At 47.0% G+C, this 23,990-nt stretch overlaps 1 protein-coding gene across 1 annotated transcript in view; it reads left to right on the top strand.

Moving 5' to 3' along the window:
- LOC144167073 (juvenile hormone acid O-methyltransferase-like) overlaps positions 1 to 22,956 on the top strand; it is an 81,058-nt gene extending 58,102 nt beyond the window's left edge. Inside the window, exons 3-4 of the mRNA XM_077696464.1 lie at positions 13,973 to 14,138; positions 22,302 to 22,956. Of these exons, the coding sequence (XP_077552590.1) occupies positions 13,973 to 14,138; positions 22,302 to 22,477 (342 nt within the window). The 3' untranslated portion in view covers positions 22,478 to 22,956. The remainder of the gene's footprint in view (positions 1 to 13,972; positions 14,139 to 22,301) is intronic.
- Positions 22,957 to 23,990: the final 1,034 nt, after the last annotated feature.

The raw sequence follows: 23,990 nt of genomic DNA, 5'->3' as shown, positions 1-23,990 counted from the left end.
GACAGTTTGCTGTATAGCCGCAGTGATGCTCTGCTGTATGATGGCCGCCACGTGTTCGGATTTCACTATTGAGACTGTTCAATTCCTGCTTCAGGCTGGTGACCGTGTCTTCCAGTTTGTCGACTCTATCAAGAAGTTTCCGTTCCTTGAGGTTCTCAATGGCCCTTCTCTTGGGTGACGGCTCAGAGGCTGCCGTTTGCTGTGGATGACATTCGCTGGCACTGCTGTCCTCTCCCATAGGTTCTGCTTGTTGCTTCCCTCGCGGCCGCTACTGTTGCTGCGGCGCTTGTCGTTCTTCCGTTGGCTGCCGTGCTTGCTCGGTCTGCTGCGCTTGTAACGCATGAAGCTGCTGGCTGATTATCTTCATCTCTTCAGCCATGCTCTCTATTGTCCTTCGTAACTGTGCGTTCTCTTTGCGGAGTGCATCCACTTCGTTCTGGATGGCCTCATCTTGATTTTTCTTGATGTTAGTTGGTGTGGAGGAAGGCGTCGTGGACTCCTTCCTTTCGGCGCCGTCTTGTACGATCCGGTTCCAGCTCACCTTATCCTTGGACTTTCACCTGCATCTGCTCTGGTCTCTCGTTACTCGCGCTACGATCGGATCTACTCCTGCTCACCGAGCGCGGTTGTCTTCCCTGGCTCCTGTTGAACGATGCCCTTTCTAATTCTAAAAAACTGCCGGGCGCGAGGCTCTCCTGCTCCTTCCTGCTTCGTTCTTCATCTGCTTCTTTTCTGGCCCATCTTCGCTTCGTAACAATGCAAGGGGTCCTGTACCTATTTTTGCAACCGTAGCTTCCGGTGGGATGAGGTCCGTTGCACAGCTTACAGTTTGGCTTACAGGTCTCGGAGTGTCCTTCCTTCGGATTCTTCAACCCGCAGTCCACACACACTCGTACGTTTGATGTAGGGCAGACACCTCTCCTGTGACCAACTTCTCCGCACGTCGTGCAGAAATCGAAGTGCTTCCCGTACAGGCTGCACTCCAAGATGCTAGAACCGTAATACACCTGCCGGGGGACTCTGTCTCCTTCAAAGGCCACGATGATGGTAGGGGTGTTGCCGATCCTCCTGGCCCCTATCACCGTTGGGTTCCTGTCGGTTATCAACTTGGCTAAGATCGTTTCCTGCGAGTGGTCCAGCCGCGCGTTGCCGATCATGCCCTTCGTTGTTCCCTCGGGCACCGTCGCGTAAGCTCCCACTTCGTGTTTCCTGCCATTGATCTCGATCTCCTTGATCTTCGAGTACTTGCGTTCCCGGTCTGCGTCTGGGGTGCTGACTATGATGATATTTTGCTCTTTGTTAGCCACGAAAGCATCGTGCTCCGCTTCGGTCATGGGTATGCCCGCTGCTCTGGTGATGGCTGCCTCGATAGCAGGGAGTGGGGTCCTCGCCACGCAAAGTCCACCACGAGGGCGTACTATGATTTTGACGTCTTCCTTTGGTAAGTTAGTGTTCAGTCTTGCCGCCATCGTAGCAGTGGCCGCCGCTCTCTGTGGAAACTTTTTAGCTTCCGTTAGCGGGCAAGGGGCCCTGTGCTTGCTCTTCCCTCGGTTTTTTAATTCGGCTGACTGTCGTCCAGCCTTCCTTGTGTTCTTGAGATCCTGACGCAACTTCCTCATCAACACCTGTGACCTCTACGCACATCCGGCCCGTGTCGTCAGTTGGAGAACCCCTGACGTCGCGAGTTCGCTCGGCATGGTCTCTGTTTCAGCCAGTGTTAGGCTGAGCGTAAGGCCTGGCGGCCTATCTCCGCCCGGTATTTTGTTCCCAGTCGGATAGGCTTAGCTCCGACCAGGATTTCAGCACAGAGAAATTATAAAATTTTCTTTCTTTTCTGCGTTTTTCGGCGGAAAAAACTTGCAAACGCACACGATAGAAAACATTGAAGCCGAATATGTGTGCTTTCAAAAAAACGATGTTTTGGTCATTTTTTCGAAGTTGAAAGCCGCGCGTCCTCCCCTTAACATCCAAATATTCGGTAATAGAAGATTATTAGAACCCTTTAAAATATTCTAAACGTTTCGAATACATAGTTTTAGAAGCGAATATGAATATAACATATTAATTATTCGAGTAATATTCAAAATTTTCGCATATTCGCACACCCCTACTTTTATACTTTTCATGTGTTTCTTTTTCACACTGATATACCCTTGCGCTATTATAACAATTAAATGTGTTAGTCCAAAAAGGTTTCTCTCTCTCTCTGCGGCAAATACGATTTCTTTCAAAGTGGGGGTGTTTTTGCGATTTTTATTTGTGCTTCCGCAGCGACTTTCTTGGCGTTTTGATTTTATCATTTTTCGGTTTGTTAATTTAGAAGATTTGTTTATTAATTTGTTAATTGTTAATTTGTTTGTTAGGATTTCTTATTTTAAAAGATTTGTTAACAGGTATGATGAATTGTAACCAAATGTCGTCGTCTCTAAATTCAAAACGTGAAGCCCAGGCTTGAAAAGCAGTCAAGGACTCTGGATGTACTGAGCCTGGTATCGCAGCGGCTGTGAACAAACGGAAATAAATGAAAAACATAATGAAAATGTTTTTATAACGTTTCATAAACCGGGTACGCTATTCCGAGAACGGGCTAAATAGGAAAATACGAAACGGGAAGGTTCTTTCGCCCCGGGTTGAAATGGGAAGGAACAAACAGGAAGGTTGAAATGGGAAGGGGTTCAAAAGGAAACGGGCTAAGTGGGAAAGGACGAAACAGGAAGGTCGTTTTGCGCCGGGTTGAAACGGGACGGAACAAGCGGGAAGGGTGAAATGGGAATGGGTTCAAACGGGAACCTCCCGCCCAAGAAAGGACTATAGTCTATAAAAATTACCTTTAGAGCGAACGGATCAGATGATTTTCAATCGATTTGGGAGCGTAGGCATGTAGGGAATGAATCTCACCTTGTTCCATGTTCCTTTTTTCGGAGGGAAGCGTGTACCGTTTTATCGGTTTATGCTTGAAGCGCTGGTTCACGCGTGGTGGGTTCAAGCTTGAAAATATGAAGGGCTGGCAGACCGCCTACAAGAAGGGCACAGAAAATACCGCACTTTTGAACGGAAATACTAGTTCAATGAAGCATAGCTGTAAAAAGTGTTCCCACCACCTTGTCTCTGCAGATTTAAAGCACAGTATGGCAATTCTTTTTTTTACTTTCTCGAAGTTGAAAACGCGTGACTTCCGAGTCGCTTTATCGACGTGGGTAAACCCGGCCCCCTATCGGAGAAAAATGCAGATTCATCTCTTATATATTCAGAGTGTCGTCATCTCTGAGCTCGCAAGTGAAATTTCATCTTCCGCCTCTCGCCTTAAAGGCATCCAGTACACCACGCCTAAAGTACGTCGTTTCAGCACTGCGCTGAAACAAAAATGCCGACGTAACAAAGCACGTTTACGACAAACCGTTTGCAAGTTATGCTGCAGCTCACAGTCGACCTCACTAAAGCATTTCAGAGCCCTTGCACTCTGAAGATGGAGTAGAAACCCACCATAGCTGCTAGCGATGCTGCAGCTATGATGGGTTTTGCTATGAGGCGCTTTTGGTGTTCTGAATTTCTGTGTTATCGTTACTATCGCTTTCCGACGTTCCAAGCGGGCAAGTTGGTCTTCTTCCCGGTGGAATTCGCAGTACTCGCAAAGTAAAACCTGAGGCGGCAACAACGGATGCTGCACGTTCTGCGTTGGTGGCTTGCCGTTGTTTCCACGCCTATTTTCGCCACTGTACATCCCGACAATACTTCAATTCCCGCTCTTTCTCCACCTAGCAAATGACACGCGCCCATCCCATAGTCAGTAGTTAGTGTAACGAATGATAAATGCGCAAGTGCTGTGATCAGCCCATCGCACAACCTTTGAAAGAGGCATCGGTAGTTGCAGGTGGTATAAAAGTTGTCAAGAAGGCCTCCGTGGTCGCGAGGAAGGCCGCAGAATTGTTGTCGGGTAGATTGTGAGCTCCAGAACAGAAACGACAGATTCTAGTCATAAACTGTTGAGCTGTAAAAGATATGATAAAAGATAAAAGAACCTTCGCTAAGATAAATGCTCAGCAGCCTTGAGAAGACTCCAGCCATGATTTCACAGCCATTCTGGGAGGGCATCTTGACTTTGTCATTCGCTATACAACCTTTACAATTTGCCCCAACCAATGATGTTTCCAGAAGCCCAATGAGATTTTTTCGGGTACGCTAATGGAAATAGAATTTAAGCTGTCAGGAGCAGACATACTGACGAAACTTTTTTTCTGTGCTACTAAAGCAAGCCTCTGTTATGAACATAAAGGCAACCCCTTGAATAATTGATGATTTTGTAAATAAATTTGCTCACATTTCCAAAACATACTTTACACGATGGAGTGAAACCTTTCTAGGCGTTGCGTTTTGCAGCAGAGGAAAGGACGAAACTTTTCTGGTTGTTGGTTATTCTGTATTGTGAATGGGTGTAGTCACTAAGTCAGGTTTTTCAAAATAGCCTGATTGAAGCTTTTTGGCTCATTGAAGTTTTTCCAGCGTTTCATGTGCAATGCAACACTTTCCAACGCGGGTAATATCGAGGGCGAAGGCTTTCCATGTGCCCACCGATAGACGATGTTGCTCTACAAGTCTCTAGAGCCAACAAAATTATACCCTTTAGTCTATGTTCAGTGACATGAAATTAAATCAAATTAATCTGTATGACTCTGTACATGTGGAGAATGACGGTACTGCAAAAAAGCTGCACAAATGCAGCTTGACGTGTTTGTGGTCGCGAAACAAGCTTTGGTAGCTGTGCTGCGCAAAGAATATATTTTAAATAACAGCCCCTAACCATACAGCCGTCAGCAGAAACTACAATCACGAAACACTTACGAGAAAATAACTTCAGCATGTACACGCGTTTTAGAAACTGAAATCTGTTTTTTCGCTGCCAAAATATAGCCGCACACGCTATAAATTACAGCTCTGGTAAAATATTGATTGCGTTCATGTTCCGGCCAAGACATTTTCTTACACTATATATATATTGTAACGAAGAAGAGAGGTCCGGGTTATTCTTTAGCATTATTATTTATTCTTTCATTTATTCTTTCAAGCATTATTCTTTCACAAGCATTATTCTTTCATACATATTTCAGCAGTCCATTTCATGCGGAGTGGTGCCGGAGGACTGGAAGCTTGGTAAGATCGTTCCTGTCCCGAAAAAAGGTCTTTCATCTTCGCCGAGTAATTATTGTCCCATTTCGATCACAAGTGTATGCTCTAAGATAATGGAACACATAATTTATTCCCACATAGTACATTTTTTACGTTCAGTACATTTCTTTCACCCTAACCAACACGGTTTTCAAAAAGGACTTTCATGTGACACTCAACTCGCCCTGTTCGTTAACGACCTCACTTCTAGCCTGGATATTAACATACCTGTAGACGCCATTTTCATTGATTTCGAAAAAGCCTTTGATAAAGTTCCCCATAATAGATTATTTTTGAACCTTTCACGTCTTAACCTTAATTGTCTTGTTTTTAATTGGCCATGTGACTTCTTGACTAACCGTAAGCAGTTCGTTTGTGCTAACAACCATCGCTCCTCCTTATCCGCGGTAACCTCCGGCGTACCTCAAGGCACGGTCCTTGGTCCTGTACTATTCCTAATCTATATTAACGACCTCCCCAATAACTTGGCTTCTAACATTCGTCTATTCGCAGACGACTGCGTCATTTATCGTCCTATTCACAATGCACGCGACACTGTCATCCTACAGTCTGACCTTTCTTTGATTCAATCATGGTGCGAAGAATGGCTGATGTCCCTTAACATAAAGAAAACTTGTGTCATTTCTTTCCATCGCCGTCAATCTTATTCCTCCAATAAATACTTCCTGTTTGATTCTGAAATTACAGCAGCAAATTCATGTATATACCTCGGTATCACTCTAACTTCAGATCTGACCTGGTCATCCCACATAATGAACATCACTAATGACGCTAACCGTGTTCTTGGCTATCTCCGTAGAAACTTACGTCTTGCCCCACCTTCTGTTAAACTTTTAACCTATCTAACACTAGTTCGCCCGAAGCTAGAATACGCATGTGCCATCTGGGATCCCCATCATATCTCTCTTATTCAAACACTTGAATCCATCCAAAATCGCGCAGCCAGATTCATTTATTCACACTACTCCTATCACAGTAGCGTCACCGAACTAAAATCTCAAGCTAACATGGTTAACTTAGCTTCACGCCGAAAAATTTCAAGACTGTGTTTGTTCCATAAATTTTATCATGCATTGCACCTAAACCATGTTATCATTCCAGCTCATCGTCTTTCATGCCGCATTAGCCATTCGAAAGCCGTTTATCCACCCCGTGCGCATACCACTGCTCATCACTCTTCATTTTTTGTGCAAACATCAACAGAATGGAACGATCTTCCTGCTGACATCGTGCACCACTCCAGCATCGCCCATTTCAAAGAAGCCATCGAACAAATCATCTGTTTGTGAACTGTCTACCCCCTCATGAAAAACCCCTTGACTGGGGCCCTTGAGGTATTATAAATAAATAAATAAATAAAATAAGGGATTAAAGCTCAGGCCGAAATTCAGGCTGAAGCAGGGCAATCCCCACGGACAATCCCCACGCATCAAGCGCGCAGCATGCACAGCGTGATCGAGTTCAGTTCTGGCTGCCCTGCTTCTTCGGCTCCTCGAGCTCCTTCGGTCTCCGTCGCTTGAGCCCCTCGGTTCCTTGGCTGTCTAAAAAGCCCCACTACATTTTGGTGGACGTGCGGGGTATCGATCCCCGTACCTCTCGCCGAACTTCCAAATCGGCGGCTTCCAACCCCAACCATGCCCGGTAACGACAACGCCACTCAACCGCAGCCGACGCCCTCGCCTGTGATCTGCTCTGGCGCGCTCCGGGAACGGGATCCTGCCAAGTTCACCGGCACTGGCGACTATGACGCTGACTATTGGCTTTCGTCATACGAGCGCGTCAGCAACTACAACAGAGGGGACGACCCGATGAAACTCAACAACGTGAGTTTTTCCCTCGAGAAGGTCGCAGAGCTGTGGTACAACAACAACAAGACCGACATTCATACCTGGACGGACTTCAAAACGCGCTTTTTAGAAGCCTTTGATCGCCCGCCGTGCGTAAAATTCTCGCCGAACAGCGCCTTCGTGGACGAGCCCAGCAGCTGGGAGAAAATTTCACCAGCTACATCGAAGACGTCGTGGACTTGTGTAGGCGGGTCGACCCCGCAATGACTGACGCCGAGAAGATCCGGCACATCTTGAAAGGCATCGACGACGGTGCTTTTCAGATGCTCATTGCGAAAGATCCGACCACGGTGACTCAAGTTATAAGTCTATGCCAGAGCTATGACGAGCTGCGGAGGCGCCGGGTCGTGGCCCGTCAATCTTTGGGACCAGTAAATACCATGTCGGGCCTCGCTCTCCCTTCGGAAAGCCCGTCCCTTTTTGCAAAAATACAAGCTTTTGTACGAGAAGAGGTGGCGCGCCAAATATCTTGCGTGCCCCACGTTCAGGAGACGTCATCATCTCTAGCTCCTGCTCTTCAAACTGTTATTAAGGAGCAAATCGCCGAAGCGCTTCCGACGCCTGAACTTTCTGCGGAAGACGCCGCACCGCTCACTTACGCTCAATTAGCGGCCCGAGCTCCACGCCAGTTCCCCGCAATTCGTCGTCTGGGGCAGACGTTTTCTCCGCCCCCTTCTCAGATGACGCCGCCAGTCACCACTCCTTGACGAACACCTGACAACCGGCCTATCTGCTTCGCCTGCCGCATACCGGGCCATGTTGCACGTTATTGCCGCCGTATGCCACTATCTCGTCCCGACGCACTTCGTGCACCTGCATACTCACCCCATCCCATGTCGATGTATGAGCCGCCGCCGCTTTGTCGTGGCGCACATCCTGGTCCAACTCCTGATCAGTTGCCGCCCAATCGTGCCGTTGACGCCAGCCCCCGTTCACAGTCACCACGCCGCCGCTCACTGTCGCCCATGCGTCGCCGCCCCGAAGATGTCCAAGAGGGAAACTAACGTGCGCAGTTCACGAGGCACGAACTGCGCACCCATCGAAATGCACAAGACCTCGATCGCCCCCAAGAAATGTCATCGACGTAACAATTGACGGTATACGCACAGTCGCCCTCGTAGATACAGGAGCCGCTATTTCTGTCATAAGTGAAAAACTTTGTCGCTTATTGAAAAAAGTTAGCACACTCCTCACAGGCCTTTCGCTTCGTACAGCAAGCGCTGAACAAATCGAACCTTACGCGACGTATACAGCGCGTGTAATTATTCAGGACGCCATTTACCCCATTGAGCTCGTCGTCCTGGCCTCGTGTTCCCACGACATTATCCTGGGCTGGGATTTCCTGTCTCGCCATCACGCGACCGTCGATTGTGCCCGTGCCGAGGTCGAGTTATCTGCTCAATATGATGAGACTTTGTGCGATGTTTCCGGTTCGTCCCCTTCCAGCGACAAAATCATCATCTCCGAAGACGTTCATATTCCGCCGTACAGCTCTATTCTTGTACCTCTGTCTTGCTACTCTATCTCCGATGACACGGTTCTGTTTACTCCTTCCGAAGTATTCCTCCGCCGGAAAAACCTACCCCTTCCTTTCGCCGTTTTGGAGCTCCAGTCTGGTGGCACTTCAATGTGGATTACGAATCCGACCCCCTGCCCTTTGAGGTTGCTGTGCGGCGAATCCCTCGGCAATATTGAACCCATAGCCTCCATTCTCTACTTCGACGATGCCGAATTCAGTACATCTACCCTGGACATCAACGCTCTCACCACTCCGTCCTGCCATGTCCATCCGCTACCGGCCGACGCTTTCGCCTCTTCATTAGACTGCAGCTTGACCTTAACGCAGCGCACACAATTGCTCGCACTGCTGAGCGCCTTCCATTCGTCCTTTGACTCGAACCAAACTGCCTTGGGCCGTACGTCAACTGTCGCCCATCACATCGACACTGGCGCACAGCCACCTTTGCGCCAGCGTCCGTATCGCGTATCACCGTCTGAACGCCGCATCATTGGTGAGCAAGTGGAAGACATGCTTCGGCGAGGTGTCATCCGACCGTCGCAAAGCCTGTGGTCATCGCCGGTAGTGCTCGTCACTAAAAAACACGGCTCCATACGTTTTTGCGTTGACTATCGGAGGCTTAACAAGGTGACCCGCAAAGATGTCTACCCTTTGCCCCGCATTGACGATGCCCTTGACTGCTTGCACGGTGCGGAATTTTTCTCTTCATTAGATTTGCGATCCGGCTATTGGCAGGTTCCGATGGCCGAATCTGACCGACCGAAAACAGCCTTTGTTACTCCCGACGGCTTATATGAGTTTAATGTAATGCCATTTCGCCTTTGCAACGCGCCCGCAACGTTTGAACGGATGATGGACAACATCTTAAGAGGTCTCAAGTGGAACACGTGTCTCTGTTATTTAGACGATGTTGTCGTGTTTTCTCCAGATTTCGAGACACACCTCATCCGGCTCAAACAAATTCTGACCTGCCTGACGGCTGCTGGACTACAGCTAAACTTGAAAAAGTGTCGTTTTGGGGCCCAAAAATTGACAATCTTAGGCCATGTGGTGTCCAAGGAGGGTGTTCTACCTGACCCGAACAAGCTGCAGGCAGTCGCGGAGTTTCCCAAGCCGACGTCACTCAAGGCCCTCCGCAGCTTCATTGGCCTCTGCTCCTATTTCCGCGGGTTTGTCCGAAATTTCGCTTCCATCATAGCGCCCCTAACAAGACTACTCGGCAGCGACAATGGAATAACTTCGTGGTCGCCAGACTGTGACGAGCCTTTTTCTACTTTACGGCGCTTGCTGACATCACCACCCATTTTGCGCCACTACGACCCCAGCGCCCCAACCGAAGTGCACACGGACGCCAGTGGTGTCGGCCTCGGTGCTGTTCTCGCACAGCGGAAGTCTGGCTACCCGGAATACGTCGTTGCATATGCCAGCCGGACCCTCACGAAAGCGGAGTCCAATTATTCCGTAACGGAACAAGAGTGCTTGGCCATTGTTTGGGCCTTGGGAAAATTCCGGCATTACTTATACGGCCGCGCATTCGACGTTGTTACCGACCACCACGCCCTATGTTGGTTGTCGTCTCTCAAAGACCCCACGGGACGGCTTGCACGTTGGGCCCTACGTATTCAAGAATACGACATTCGCGTCGTTTACAGATCAGGGCGCAAACACTCTGACGCCGATGCCCTATCTCGCTCGCCTCTGCCAGATTCGACGACGTGCCCCGATTCACCGGAGTCCATCGTCTCTGCGCTCATGCTTACTGACCTGACCCTTCACCAGCAGCAAGACCCTTGGGTGTCTTCTATTATAAAGTACCTTACCGCCCCGACGGCCACCTCCCAACCTCGAGCACTACGTCGGCAAGCAGCTCATTTCGCTGTGCGGGAGAGTCTTCTATACCGTCGCAACTATATGACCGACGGAAGGAAATGGCTGCTCGTAATACCACGCCATCTACGAGCCGAAATATGTGCAGCTTTCCACGCTGACCCCCAATCCGCCCACGCTGGCGTCTTGAAAACATACACAAGGCTTCGTCAGCGGTATTACTGGAAGGGAATGTATAGTTTTGTGCGCAAGTACATCCGTGGCTGTGAGGCCTGCCAACGACGCACGCAACCCCATCCAAAGCCTGAAGCAGACTTGCAACCTCTACCGTGCCCTTCACGCCCCTTTGACCGGGTTGGAATTGACCTTTACGGACCTTTACCATTCACGCCTTCTGGGAACAGTTGGATTATCGTCGCCGTAGACCATCTTACGCGCTACGCGGAAACGTCCGCGCTTCCCAGCGCTACGGCACGCGACGTCGCCCTCTTCCTTCTTCATCACTTCATCCTACGTCATGGTTCCCCCAAGGAGCTTCTCAGAGACAGAGGACGAGTATTTCTATCCGAAGTCCTGGAAGCTCTCCTCAGTGAGTGCAAGATCGTTCACCGGACGTGTACTGCCTACCACCCGCAGACAAATGGTTTGACGGAACGATTCAATCGCACGCTTGGTGACATGCTTGCCATGTACATAGCTTCCGACCACTCTAACTGGGACGTGGTGCTTCCATTCGTGACTTTCGCGTATAATACCGCAACGCAAACCACCACCGGGTTCTCTCCCTTTTTCCTTCTTTACGGACGCGAGCCGTCATGCACCATGGAAGCCATCCTCCCATACAGTCCCGATGCGTCGGAAAGCAAGCCCGTCTCCGAGATAGCGCGACACGCTGAAGAATGTCGCCAGTTAGCTCGTGCCTTCACGTCCAGTGAACAAAGTCGCCAAAAGTACCAACATGACCTTGGTGGGTCATCTCCGCCCTCTTTTCCCCCTGGATCTCTTGTTTGGCTATGGATACGGCTCACAACGCCTGGTCTGTCTTCGAAGTTCCTCGCCAAATATCATGGCCCATATCGCATCATAGAGCGCGCATCACCTTTAAACTACGTCGTCGAGCCGCTCACACCATCTGACGACCTTCGTCGCCGTGGCCGCGAGACTGTCCACGCCAACCGTTTGAAGCCTTACCACGAGCCCATCATCTCGCCATGAAGTCGCCAGGATGGCTCCTTGTCACCCGGGGGTGATTGTAACGAAGAAGAGAGGTCCGGGTCAAGGGATTAAAGCTCAGGCCGAAATTCAAGCTGAAGCAGGGCCATCCCCACGCATTAGGCGCGCAGCATGCACAGCGTGATCGAGTTCAGTTCTGGATGCCCTGCTTCTTCGGCTCCTTGAGCTCCTTCGGTCTCCGTCGCTTGAGCCCCTCGGTTCCTTGGCTGTCTAAATAAACCCCACTACATATATATATATATATATATATATATATATATATATATATATATATATATATATATATATATATATATATATATATATTTATATATGTGTGTGTGTGTGTGTGTAGCGAATCAGAATGGGAAATGAGGGGCTCGTTGAATATAACACAGACATGAGAGTTGGCAGTCAAGACAAACTCGCAAAGCAAAGGGGAGGATTTGGTTGGTCATTGACATAGATAAAGAAATTGGGAAAAAAGAAAGGGGAGAAAAAATGCCCGCCAAGTGGGATCCGAACCCACGACCTCCAGAATACCGGTCTGGTGCGATAACCACTACGCTACCGGCGGGGTGATTTTCCCCTCCCTTTTGTAGGGTATTTATGTTAAGGCATTTGTGTTTACTGTTCTTGAGGGTGGTAGCCAGCGCCACTCGGACTACTCGGGGTGAAGGGGACCTTCTTTTTAACCCCCAGGACGTGACTCGAGTGTCTAGACATGTCAAGAGTGGTCGACCAGCGCTGAACCCTCTTAAGCTTCCTATGGCACCAAGACTGCCAGAACAGAGGCCCTCGCTATGCATGTAGCGAATCAGAATGGGAAATGAGGGGCTCGTTGAAAATAACGCAGAAATAAGAGTTGGCAGTCAAGAAAACCTCAGAAAGCAAAGGGGAGGACGTGGTAAGTCATTTAAATAGATAAAAAAATTGGAAAGAAAGAAAGTGGAGACAAAATGCCCGTCAGGTGGTATCCGAACCCCCGACCGCCAGAATACCGGTCTGGTGCGATAACCACTATGCTACCAGCGGGGCGATTCTCCCGTCCACTTTCTAGGGTATTTATGTTAAGGTATTTTTGTTTCCTGTTCTTGGGGGTGGTAGCCGAGTAGTCCGAGTGGCACTGGCTACCACCCCCAAAAACAGGAAACAAAAATACCTTAACATAAATACCCTAGAAAGTGGAGGGGAGAATCGCCCCTCCGGTAGCGTAGTGGTTATCACACCAGACCGGTATTCTGGAGGTCTAAACGTTAGAATAAATGTTGTTATGTTTTTCAGTTTTACTTCTCTATCGTATGTATATATATGTAACAAATATAGGGAGCAGTTGAACTTTTGAAGATGGTAGAGAACACAAGAAAAGAAAACGTTGAACAAGGTAAAAGCACGATTGTTGCCAACTTTTCAGCAAAGAGACTAGCTTTCGTCAGGGCGCCCTGACGAAAGCAAGCCTCTTTGCTGAAACGTTGGCAACAATCGTGCTTGTACCTTGTTGAAAGTTTTCTTTTCTTATAATATATATTTATATATATATATAAAACAAAAATACACAAACATTAATACCCTTAAAGTGGACGGGAAAATTGCCCCGCCGGTAGCGTAGTGGTTATCGCCCCAGATCGGCATTCTGGAAGTCGTGGGTTCGGATCCCACCTCGAGGGCATTTTTTCTCCACTTTCTTTCATTCTTTCCAAATTCTTTATCTGTTTCAATGACCTACCACATCCTCCGCTTTGCTTTCCGAGGTTTTCTTGACTGCCAATAGATACATATATTTATATCAACGAAGCAGACCGATTTCGGTAGCCAGTGCTGTTCGCTACTTTAAGGTTCTTTGTAACGTGAAATATGGTAATATGGTGGAATATGTTACGTGGAATATATAATGGTAATGGAATATGGCTGCAAATGATCTTGATCCTGACAAATGCCTGTTCTTGTGTAGCTTAAGATCCAGGTTTTGGTAAAGGAGATTTTTTATGCGGGGTCATTGAATCGGTGACCTGTCTATAAAGGCACGAAAGCGCCTGTTTTCAAAGGGGTGACCTGTATTTCATACGACGGCCCGTCCCAATTTAGTTTTCCCAGCTGCTCACTTGGCGCTAAGAGCATGGTCGCCCAGATCTTTTTAAGTACGCTAAGACGACATAATTTATGGGCCTAGCCATCGTCATCATCATCTACATCCTTTTTAGGTCGACTGTCAGGCTTTCTCTCGTACTCAACTCGGATAAATGTGTCATATGCTCTGCCTTATCTTTCCGGGAAGATTACACAATCCGCGTCAATTGTTCATTCGCGGCTGTCACCTCCCTTCAAGGCGAACTAACTATCAAGCCTTTGTATATGTTTGTTATTGCATTGTTTGCATGTGCAGGACCTGAGCGCAATGCTGTCCGACCGGTTCAGCTACAACGCCCCCGTGCCTTGGGAGGAGCTGATACAACGGGAGAGGAGCGCTGCCACAGCCGGTGGGCTGGACGTGGTGGCCTGCCACATTTACTCTAGCCAGTGGGTGTTCCCGAGTACGGAAGCTTGTCTCGGTGAGTTTGGGGAGCCGATGGCCTTTTCGAGTATCAAAGATCCCTGTCTGCTTCCAGGTGATGCTTCAGAAGAAAATTAAACTTGCCTCACTGGTCACCGATACTTTTAGTGCTCAGAGATAATTGGACGGGAAAAAGACGACTGCCGAAATCGTCACGGGAGATGAGAGGTCCCGCAGGAGCTTTTGTGCTCGTGTTGTAACCCTTTACCTTAAAACATTAGTTATAACGACACAAAGACTGTTGACAAGTGGCAGTGCGAAGACATCCCATTTATTTCGAAGCTGCATAAATACCACTCGCGTAACCTGACAGGGGTCATGCAGACAATACAAAAACTTGGTTTATTCGAAAAATGGCCTCCTAAATCATACTGACACCACTTTTAACACACACTTACTCAAATACGCTATATAATTAGAAAAAAAGTGAATGGCCACTCGACCCACTAGCTCATTTCCCGCAACATAACGTATAATTTCGCATGCCCAGCTGTGCGACTGGCTGACGACGGCAAAAGCAGACTGAAATCAGGCAGGGCTTATAAGCTTGCCCAACCATCTATTTGTGTTAAACGTGATGCGTATTCATTTTACAGGAGTAGGAATGGTATGGTAAACAACGAAGGTTCGGAAAATACACGAAAACATACACGTACCGGTGCGCAATGCTGCTGGTACTAGATGCACTATGCTTGTTTTAGCTACCCCGCAGTCCGCCTCTTTGGAATTGTATTACACGACACTCGTCGACTGGCGTAAGCGACGATGTGTTAGGTGACCCTGTTTGTCGAGCATACCCCATGTTTTACTAAGCGATTACGTCAACCGCAACAAAAACAAGCTAGGTGCCGATACGGTAAAAAATAAAGCTTGGAGGACAACGGTTCCTGGTCGAGTATGGTAGCGGCATCTGGGAGGACTGACGGTAAGCAAGGCTGCAAAGCTTAATGGCGCAGTGGAAGTTTGTCGGAACAAACACCCGCCGCATTGACTTCATGGAACACGCCGCGAAAACATACTATTGTGCGGGAGAATCGAAATTTTGACCCAAATTGATTATTTTCATTGAATACGGCACCTTTTGCTGTCGGACAAGTGCTGGGGCCACTATAAACACAAAATCTCTGAAATAAAACTAATTTGTATTTGTCTGCATGGCCCCCTTCACGTTGTAACCGGTGCCGATGTGAGAGTGGGCGCTGGCTGTAGCTTCATCGAGCGCCTGCGGCTTTCCTCGAAGAGCGCATTTTTGTATCACGTTGTATCTATATCTGAGGTGTACTTTTACAATCGACGCCCTGTTTAATATTCCTTAATGTCCCTTGGCCCGAAACTGCGGCCACACCCGGATTTTCGGGCCAAGGTACATTATTGGTTTTGCACAAAAAACAGCTAAAGAATACTGCCATCGCGGATAATCACTGCCAAAGATATTTTTAACGTGGTTTGTGTCATTCATGGCTCCTCAGTGGAAATATAGGCGACTTTTACGCTCTTATGCGGGAAATTTAAGACGACTCTTTGTGGTGAGACAGTGAAATGAATTAAGTTTTTACAGTCTATGTCATCGGCACTGCATGAACTTCACGCCACCCTAGTACCAAGATTTTCCTTAATGTTCTCAACAGCACAGAGATTCTATAAACAGGTAACACCTACAGCTCCGTCATTTCCTGCTCGAAATATTTCAGCATTCCTCTGTACTACACATTTGACGATTGCATCAGGGAATCTGTTTTAGGCCCCAAAATTAGCCTAAAAAAACGGCTTGTTTACTAATGGTGATTAACTTCCAGGCTTGAAGTGACCTCAGGAATAAATTATAGCTTGTAAAGTAATATTAAAGGCGGCGATTACATGAACCAAAATTTTTTGAAGGTACACACTATACATTTTTATGATTGTAAGGGTGCTTTCATATTGTTTCCCCAAGAGCGACATTGTAGGTGAAGGTTTTGGTTCGCCAGGTGGCTTTCATTTTGTCGCTACAGGAGCATCCTTTCTGCAGCACCCAAAAGACGGGGGCTTTGATATCACGCTCAATCATAACAAGTAATGGGTGAGCATGATGTTATGCACTATCGCCGCCTTTTTTTGTACAATGGCCATGTTGTAAAACGCGCCCAGTGAAGAGAAATAGGTTGAATTACCTGCTAGCACAATTTTGTTGTTTCGATCGGTGCAAACGTGGCCTTCGGAGGTCTGTAAGGCGCGTACAAAATGAAGGTGTGCCTCCAACGGGGCATTCTAATATAGTCAAGGGTTCGAATAAAGTTTGTCTGGTCAGGCATTGTATGCAGAAACAATAATGCAGCTACTGACCAAGTAAAGAAAGTATAAAGACGTTTCGGAACCCGTACGGTTTCCTTGTTCACAATAAGGCCAAAATGGGCAAGTTGTCGAATTTAAAGATGAAGTTTGTGGCGCAATGACCAAATGTATATCAATGGCAACGTCCCTTCCCTTCGATTCATCGTTTCGGAGTGCGTTTTTATGAGCGATTATTACAGTAAAATACGTGATGTGAAGTTTCCTTCATCAGACAGAACTGCAGCATTGCCCCAGTCACTATTGGGCTGCTTTTTGTGCGCATGCTCGGCAACCGCATTAGAGGTCACTTATAAATGCGAATGCATTGCTTAGTCGGGGGTTGTCGTGCGTTGGCCGGCGTCCGCACGCAGGTGTTATCTCTCCGGCTCCTCCTCGCCCCTAGCAACAGCTGTGGCGCGCCTAGCAACCGGAGCAGGTGGTAACTCGGGCGGGAGTAGCGGAAGGCAAGGGGAGAGGAGGAGCGCGCGCGGGCGTGTGAGGGCACTCGCATCGCGGAGCTCGGGCGCAGTAGCGCAGAGTGAGTGGAGAGGAGGAGCGCGCTCAGGCGTGTGAGGGCGCTCGCATCGCGGAACTCGGCGGAGAGAGCTCGCGCGCGGGGCGGGTGTGTAGCGCGGGTCTCTTTCTCCTGTCCGCGTACCCTCTATCCGCTCGCTGCGCTCGGAAAAATATATATAAATTTCAGTGGAGCGCGCGCCTCTCTCCGTGACTGCTTGCCGCAGCGCACTCATCGGTGCACCCAATGCATTCGCATTTCCGCACGACCCCTTCGGGGAGGTGGGGGGAGTTTTTTTGTTTCTCACGTCGCGTTGGTGCTCTTTCATCCTTCTGGGGAAGTTCGCGGTTTCGCCGATGTAAACTTGGTTGCAATGGGCAGAGGGGATGCAATAGACAACACTGGGGAATAGAATATCGGGCAGTGGGTCATTGACTTTTACGAGCTTATTCCGAAGCTTGCTGGCTGGCACGCGCCCAATGCGTAGATCTTATTCCGCAAAAATGAGGGCGAAAGCTTCGCTTATAGCACGCACAGAGGTCAAAACTGTGAACAACAACGCGCAAAAGCGTGGCTTTCAATACGTGCCGCGCAGGCTGCTGATAGCCACAGGCGTGACCAGAGAGATTAGGTGACGGCGCTGAAGCGGCTTGGCATGCGAAAGCTATTAACGATGCTTCCTCGTTTTGCGAACGAGATAGTCGACACCAAAAGTACTTGACCACGACCGCAGGCGACGTCTGTATTATACATTATCTGACGCTGATAACTAGCGCAGTCTCATTTTCGCCTTAGGTATGGTTCCCACAGTCCCCGTTTTTATAACGGAAACATACCAAGGGCGGTAACAAGACTACAATGGTTATCAGCGTAAGATAACGTTTATTATAGACTTGGGCGGCGGTCGTGGTGAGTGACTTTGTTGTTGAATCTCTTCCCCCAAAACAAGGAAGCATCGGCAATAGCTTTCGCATGCCAAGCCGCTGCAGCGCCGTCCCCTAATCTCGCTGGTCACGCCGGTGGCTATCAGCAGGCTGCGCATCACGTAACGAAAGCCACGCGTAGGCGCGTATTTGTTAACAGTTGTGACCTCTGTTACATACAAAATTCCGGCAGTAGCGGTGAAGACCTTACGATTGGCAGCCTTTGGTTTTAGTATTTCCTTCTTGATTCTTTACACAAATAACTGATGGTAGTCGTTGCCAGAAAGTTCCCGGCGTACAATTTTAAGCTATGTTTGCAGATAGTTCCCTTTTTGCAGATTGTTCTTGTTGGCTTTCGGTGCACACTGAAGGAGAGCTCACCGTTCCACTACGCCTCAATGTCACTACGCCTCAGAGCTCTACATTGAGGCGTAGTGATATTGTTTCTAAAGAACTTACCGTTGCTACGGCTACATTTCTTAATTTCCCCAGACGTAAGCTTCAATGTGCACTCCGATTCCTACTAAAGCGAGCACACACACCAGTGACCAGCCTAAGCCTCAAACACCTCAAGCTCGCCTCAACATTTTCAGCGAATTTAAACTCCACGTTTCGCGCAAGGCGGACTGGTACGCAGGTGCAGAGTTGAAGCACGTGACGTGGGACCGGGTGGCACTATGGGACGCTGCCTCTGCTTCCCGATTTCTCATAGCTACGTTCCGCGCTACGTAAAAGAGTGTGGACCACCGTCTCCTTCTTCCCGCTCAAGACGGACCCGTCGCGCTGAGACGCCGTGTATTAAGATGGTGCGATTGGCATTGCCACGCACATGTCTTGTTTATGCTTCCGTACAACCGCTTGACCACTTCCTGCTTGCTTTACATTTTCTAGCTCAGCGAGTTTGGAAGTTTTGTCGTGTGCCACGCCGGGAAGTTTTCTGGATAGGGAGAGTGTTTTGCACCCTCGACAATAGCGTAGACGTTTCTTGTTTGATCAACAATGTTCAATGTTCACCCTAATTCGATGGTTGGCGAAGGAATAGGGCTAAGAAATAAATTCTCGAATCGCAAACGCTGCGGCATTCCATTTGACGACGGACGATCGTACTTGAGTGTTGCTTTGTTGGTGGCTTCTGTTCTGCTTGCATTTTCTTCAGGTTGTTCTGGAGCCCATGCTTGATCCATTAAACTTGTTTGCTGAAATAACCCTGAATCGTTATTGGCTACGTGAGAATTTAAAGAGGAACGATAACAGTTTGTTGCGTTCCTGACAAAGTCTATACGAGCGAATCCTTCATAGTTGATTGGAATGTGAAGAGGAGCAGAATGCATTGGCTTCACATCCTTGCGGTAGATGACGGTATCGACGGCTAACGTGCGTTGCATGGGCTACTTCAGTACACTTTCTCCTCCACCGCAAAGGGCCCTCCAGTACAAGCTCAATCATCTTGACTAAGGAAGCGTCCTTCACTGCGAAGCACCTTGATTTAGCAAAAAGATATTCGTACAGGGCGCTGTTTCAAATCTCACCTGGCCTTACACTGTCAGAAGTGCAATGTTCGAAGCTGAAAGCCGATTTTTATAAGTCAGTCGTGATGTTGAGCCACACGTTCAAAACACAGAAGGATATTGTGGAATTATGGGAAATCAGCCCGGTTGTGCCGATGTACGTTAGCCACCCATAGCTCAATTTACTGGATGTTGAGTTGGTGTTCATGGGGCGACAGATGCAAAGATAATAAGCTTTGCGCCTAGTAGTTTGTAGTTTTATTTTTACATTTTTATACCTCTAATGATGTGTGTTTGTGTGTGTGTGTGTGTGTGTGTGTGTGTCTGTGTAGGTGAACCATTTTGGTTAATGGGGGTAATAGGGCATAATATTGTTAATAATCATATTTTTAGGATTCTTAAAATGTTGCCAGCTGCTAGTAGCGCGCCGTCCTGCTTATTTTCTATTCTCTATCAGCGCTTGTTTTCGCGGCTATTTTGGATTACCTGTCTGTTTTGGATTACCCTGACATAGCTTACAAAAACTTTCAAGGTAATGATGTGCGGCATTTATGGGAAATGTTTCAAGAACATTGCGTATTTTGTCTAAAGTCTTTTATACCTGATAAGAAAAAACGAACCAAAAGGGTCAATTCATGGGTTAACCGGGATATTATTCACTTAAAACGGCGAATTAAACGTATAAAGAAGACTCGCACTCCCGATTGTGATGTCTTAAATAGGTTAGTCTCCGAACCTTAGAGCAGCGTAAAATCCGCAAGGAAACGGTATTTTTGCAAAAGTTTGCCTCAGTTCATTTTAAACGATCCAGGAAAGTTCTAGAATCCCATGCATAGTGCACGTAAATCGGTTGATCAGTTATTGGTTGGTGGCATGATTGAAACATCTCGTCACTCTATTGCTAATGCTTTCAATACCTGTTTTCATTCTGTGTTTTCAAACGATCAAGCTGATGAATTTGGTATGAAGGCTCAATCGAAACAGATCGAGCTTGTTTCTTTTGAAGGAGTTTTTGATATGCTTCTGCGATTAGACCCTGAGTGCACTGCTGGTGCGGATGAAATCCCGAACGCCTTTCTGTGTCGCTATGCAGAATCTTTAGCTCGGTTTTTGACAGTCATTTTTCGTGAATCTTTTAGGACGTCCGTGCTGCCCCAAGATTGGCTTATGGCTAGGGTAATTCCAGTTTTTAAAAATGATGACTGCTTGCATGTTTACAATTATCGACCAATTTCCTTAATGTGCTGTTGTTTCAAGATTATAGAACATATTGTAGCTACCCATATACTCAATGTACTGGAAAAAGAATAAAACATTGAGTCCCTTCCCACATGGTTTTAGAAAGGGATTTTCTACCGTTACGCAGTTGCTCACCGCCGTTCACAGTTTTAGTTGAATCTTAGATCACTCCGGGCAAATTGATGTTTTGTTTTTAGACTTAAGCAAGGCATTCGACAGGGTTCCTCATGGTAGGCTTCTTTTAAAACTTAAGCAAGCAGGAATCCCTTCTACATTCGTAAATTGGGTTAATTCATATTTGAAAAATCGAACGCAATTTGTAGACATCGATGGTACTTGTTCTTCTTCTCTAACAGTGACATCAGGTGTCCCCCAGGGAAGTGTTCTGGGGCCCCTGCTTTTTTGGTTGTATGTTAATGATTTAGTGTCTGTAGTTGGTGATACTGTGAATATTGAAATGTTCCCGGATGATATCACGATTTATAGTGAAGTGCAGTCGGCTTCCGAACAACATCCGCTAGATAGGGCTTTATGTTGACATATCATCTTGGTGCGACAAATGTGGCATGAAAGCTAGCACTACAAAAAGAGTTCTTTTACGTATAACCAAGAAACAAAACCCCCTAAATTTTAGGTACAAAGTTAAACACACCTTAATTGAGGAGGTTAGTAAGTTTAAATACCTAGGGGTCGTATTGAATTCCAGATTAGATTGGAACGACCACGTTTGTCATGTAACGTTTTTAGCGCTAAAAAAACGTTGTCTTTTACGGCATAAACTTCGAGGTACACCTAGTAACATTACGCTTTTAGCGTACAATTTCATAATTAGGAATAAACTGGAGTATACAGTGGTTGTCTGGGACCCGTACACGAACAAAAACATTAACGAATTGCAGAAGGTGCAGAGGAGGGCTGTTTTTTTTATTTATAATAAATATAAAAGAAGTGATTCTCCGTCAGGTATCATGGAACTCAATAAAATCCAACCACTACACATTAGATGCAAATTGCCCGCTTAGCTTTTCTGGAATCCCTAATTAAGTGTAAGACTGGATTATCAACTACTCCTTTCATTAGTCCGTTAGCCACGAGGAAAACACGGCACACAAATAGCCATAGTTTATCCCAATTCTTTGCCTGAACAAATACCTTTAAGTTTTCATATTTTCCACGCACGGTAGGTGACTGGAATAAATTGCCAGAAATAAATTTTAGTGGAAATTTCACGAAAGCCGTACACGATCATTTTAGCAAATTTTAATTACTGACGTTCGGGTTTCTAGCGACGCTTCTAAAAGTTGTACGTGATTTTCTAGTTTTATTTGAATTGTAAACCCTGTTATGTTTGTAAGAAAATTTAATTTGACCCTGGGCGGTTTATTTTGTAGTCTCCAAGTGAATTCTGAGTTGATGTTACCCCATTGTTTTTATTGCATTGTATTGCATTGTATGTGCGCGTACATTCTTTTTGTTCTGCCCGTCCTGCTTGGACCATTTACTTGGTCTGCAGTATTGTGTGAATAAATAAATTATGTAATGTTTTAAAACTGTAAGCTAGGTAAGGCAAATTAAAAAATAATAACAGGCGTCTACCTCACAGGTGAATGAATAATTTTGTTCATTAAGTGCGTAGTAATGTTGTGCGTACCAATTTTCAATTTCAGATTCCTACATCCCATTTTTCAAGTTGGACGAAAAAATCGCGAGGACTAAGCGCGAGGAATTCTGGGAAGACTGCAGAATCGCTCTTCTTGAAACGTCATCGATCACAGCTGAAGGCATCAGCCAACCCTACAACGTGCTTGTGGTGCACACCAGAAAGGCGCCCGTTCTCCCTTAGGGTCTGCACGAACTCAATAACATCTTTTCGCGTACAACAATGAATACCTGACGCGTTGCTTGAAATGAAGGCGCAAGGATTGACGGGAGGTGATGAACCATGACACATGCGGTAGGCTTTAAATACAGACGTCGTTTACTGACAGGCAACTCGTACATAACTTGGCCTGTGTGCCATGCATAATGGCCAGTTATTTTTATTTAGAAGTACCAACTACTTTAGGGTATTGCAAAAAACAATGGAATGGTTTTGCACACGGGCACTTGCACTTCAATTTGGCTTACCCTAAGCGGTGAAGAAGTACATCGCGCATGGTTGTGACTGTACCATCTATACGGAAGTATTTGTTTCAGCTGACTCGATTGTGACCTTTCATTTCCGTGGGAAAGCAATCAAGCTTGTCTTGGCGTTTGCTTCGTTCACGTTATTATGCTCCTAAAAGACTATGTTTATTGTCAATAAAAACGCTCCACTGAGGCATCCTATATATTACTTAAGCGTGTAATATTTCTCGATCGTGAAATTGACGCCCGGCCCTGCGCGCACGTGTGCCTCCGGCCTTGGATACCCGCAAACGTATTTATTGCACACCCTTCGCATACCGTGCCAGCCATGCTTTCTTCCTTACCACTTCAACAGTCACGTTCTATAGCTCTCGCACAAGCATTAAATGCCCGCGGTTCCTTTTTTGTTCATTAGTATTCACATTGGGCACGCGTCAACATCAGGTTACCTTTGTTTTTGCTGCCTAGTATTCCTGCACTCGCAATAACCTCCATTTTACACTACCATGCCAGGGGAGTACGAATCGATAACACAAGGTTTGCCGACATCGGGCGTGTATTGCGCAAAAATTGGCGATTTAGGTAGCATATTTGGATACCCGCAACACGGTTTTTCTCTCACACCCCTCGCGTGTCAATCATGCTTTGCGTGCTTACCGTTTGAACAGTCCCGTTCATTGCTAGGGAACATGCATTGGCTGCTTGTGATTTCTTTTGTTCTTCATCTGTATCCACAGTTTGTACAAGTCAGGGTCAATTTACGTTCGTTTGTCTCGCACTACTTGTCCTACACTCTTGCTGCCCTCTATTTTGCACTAGGATGCCAGGGGTGTACGAGTAGATAACGCAAACGTTGCTTACATGAGACGTGTATTACACAAGAATAGTTGTTTTAATGTAGAGCGCGCAGACAGACGGTAATAGCGGGCTATATTGCTTTGCATTATTCGCGCGGCACATTCGACATCCTGAACACCGTTTTGCGCTTAGCGAGCGCAACACCCACACATGGTATTTTACCAAAACATTCTGCGTACGCTGGGCCATTCGCGTGTCCTCTGCTTCATAACAAGGCGGCAAATGGGGCGGGTTAGTCTATGTTTGCGCCCTCAGTTGTCCGTGAACTACTGCCGGTGTACATGCCTAGCGCCGGTAATTGTGAATACACTAGACCTCTGCAACGTCCCGGAGTATTACCACTTTTAATTCGCGAGCACTGACAAACTACA

Source organism: Haemaphysalis longicornis, unplaced genomic scaffold (assembly GCF_048455015.1).
Source record: "Haemaphysalis longicornis isolate Haplotype H1 unplaced genomic scaffold, Haemaphysalis longicornis Haplotype H1 scaffold_2, whole genome shotgun sequence".
Taxonomy (NCBI): Eukaryota; Metazoa; Arthropoda; class Arachnida; order Ixodida; family Ixodidae; genus Haemaphysalis; species Haemaphysalis longicornis.
This window is presented reverse-complemented; position numbering and strand designations above follow the sequence as displayed.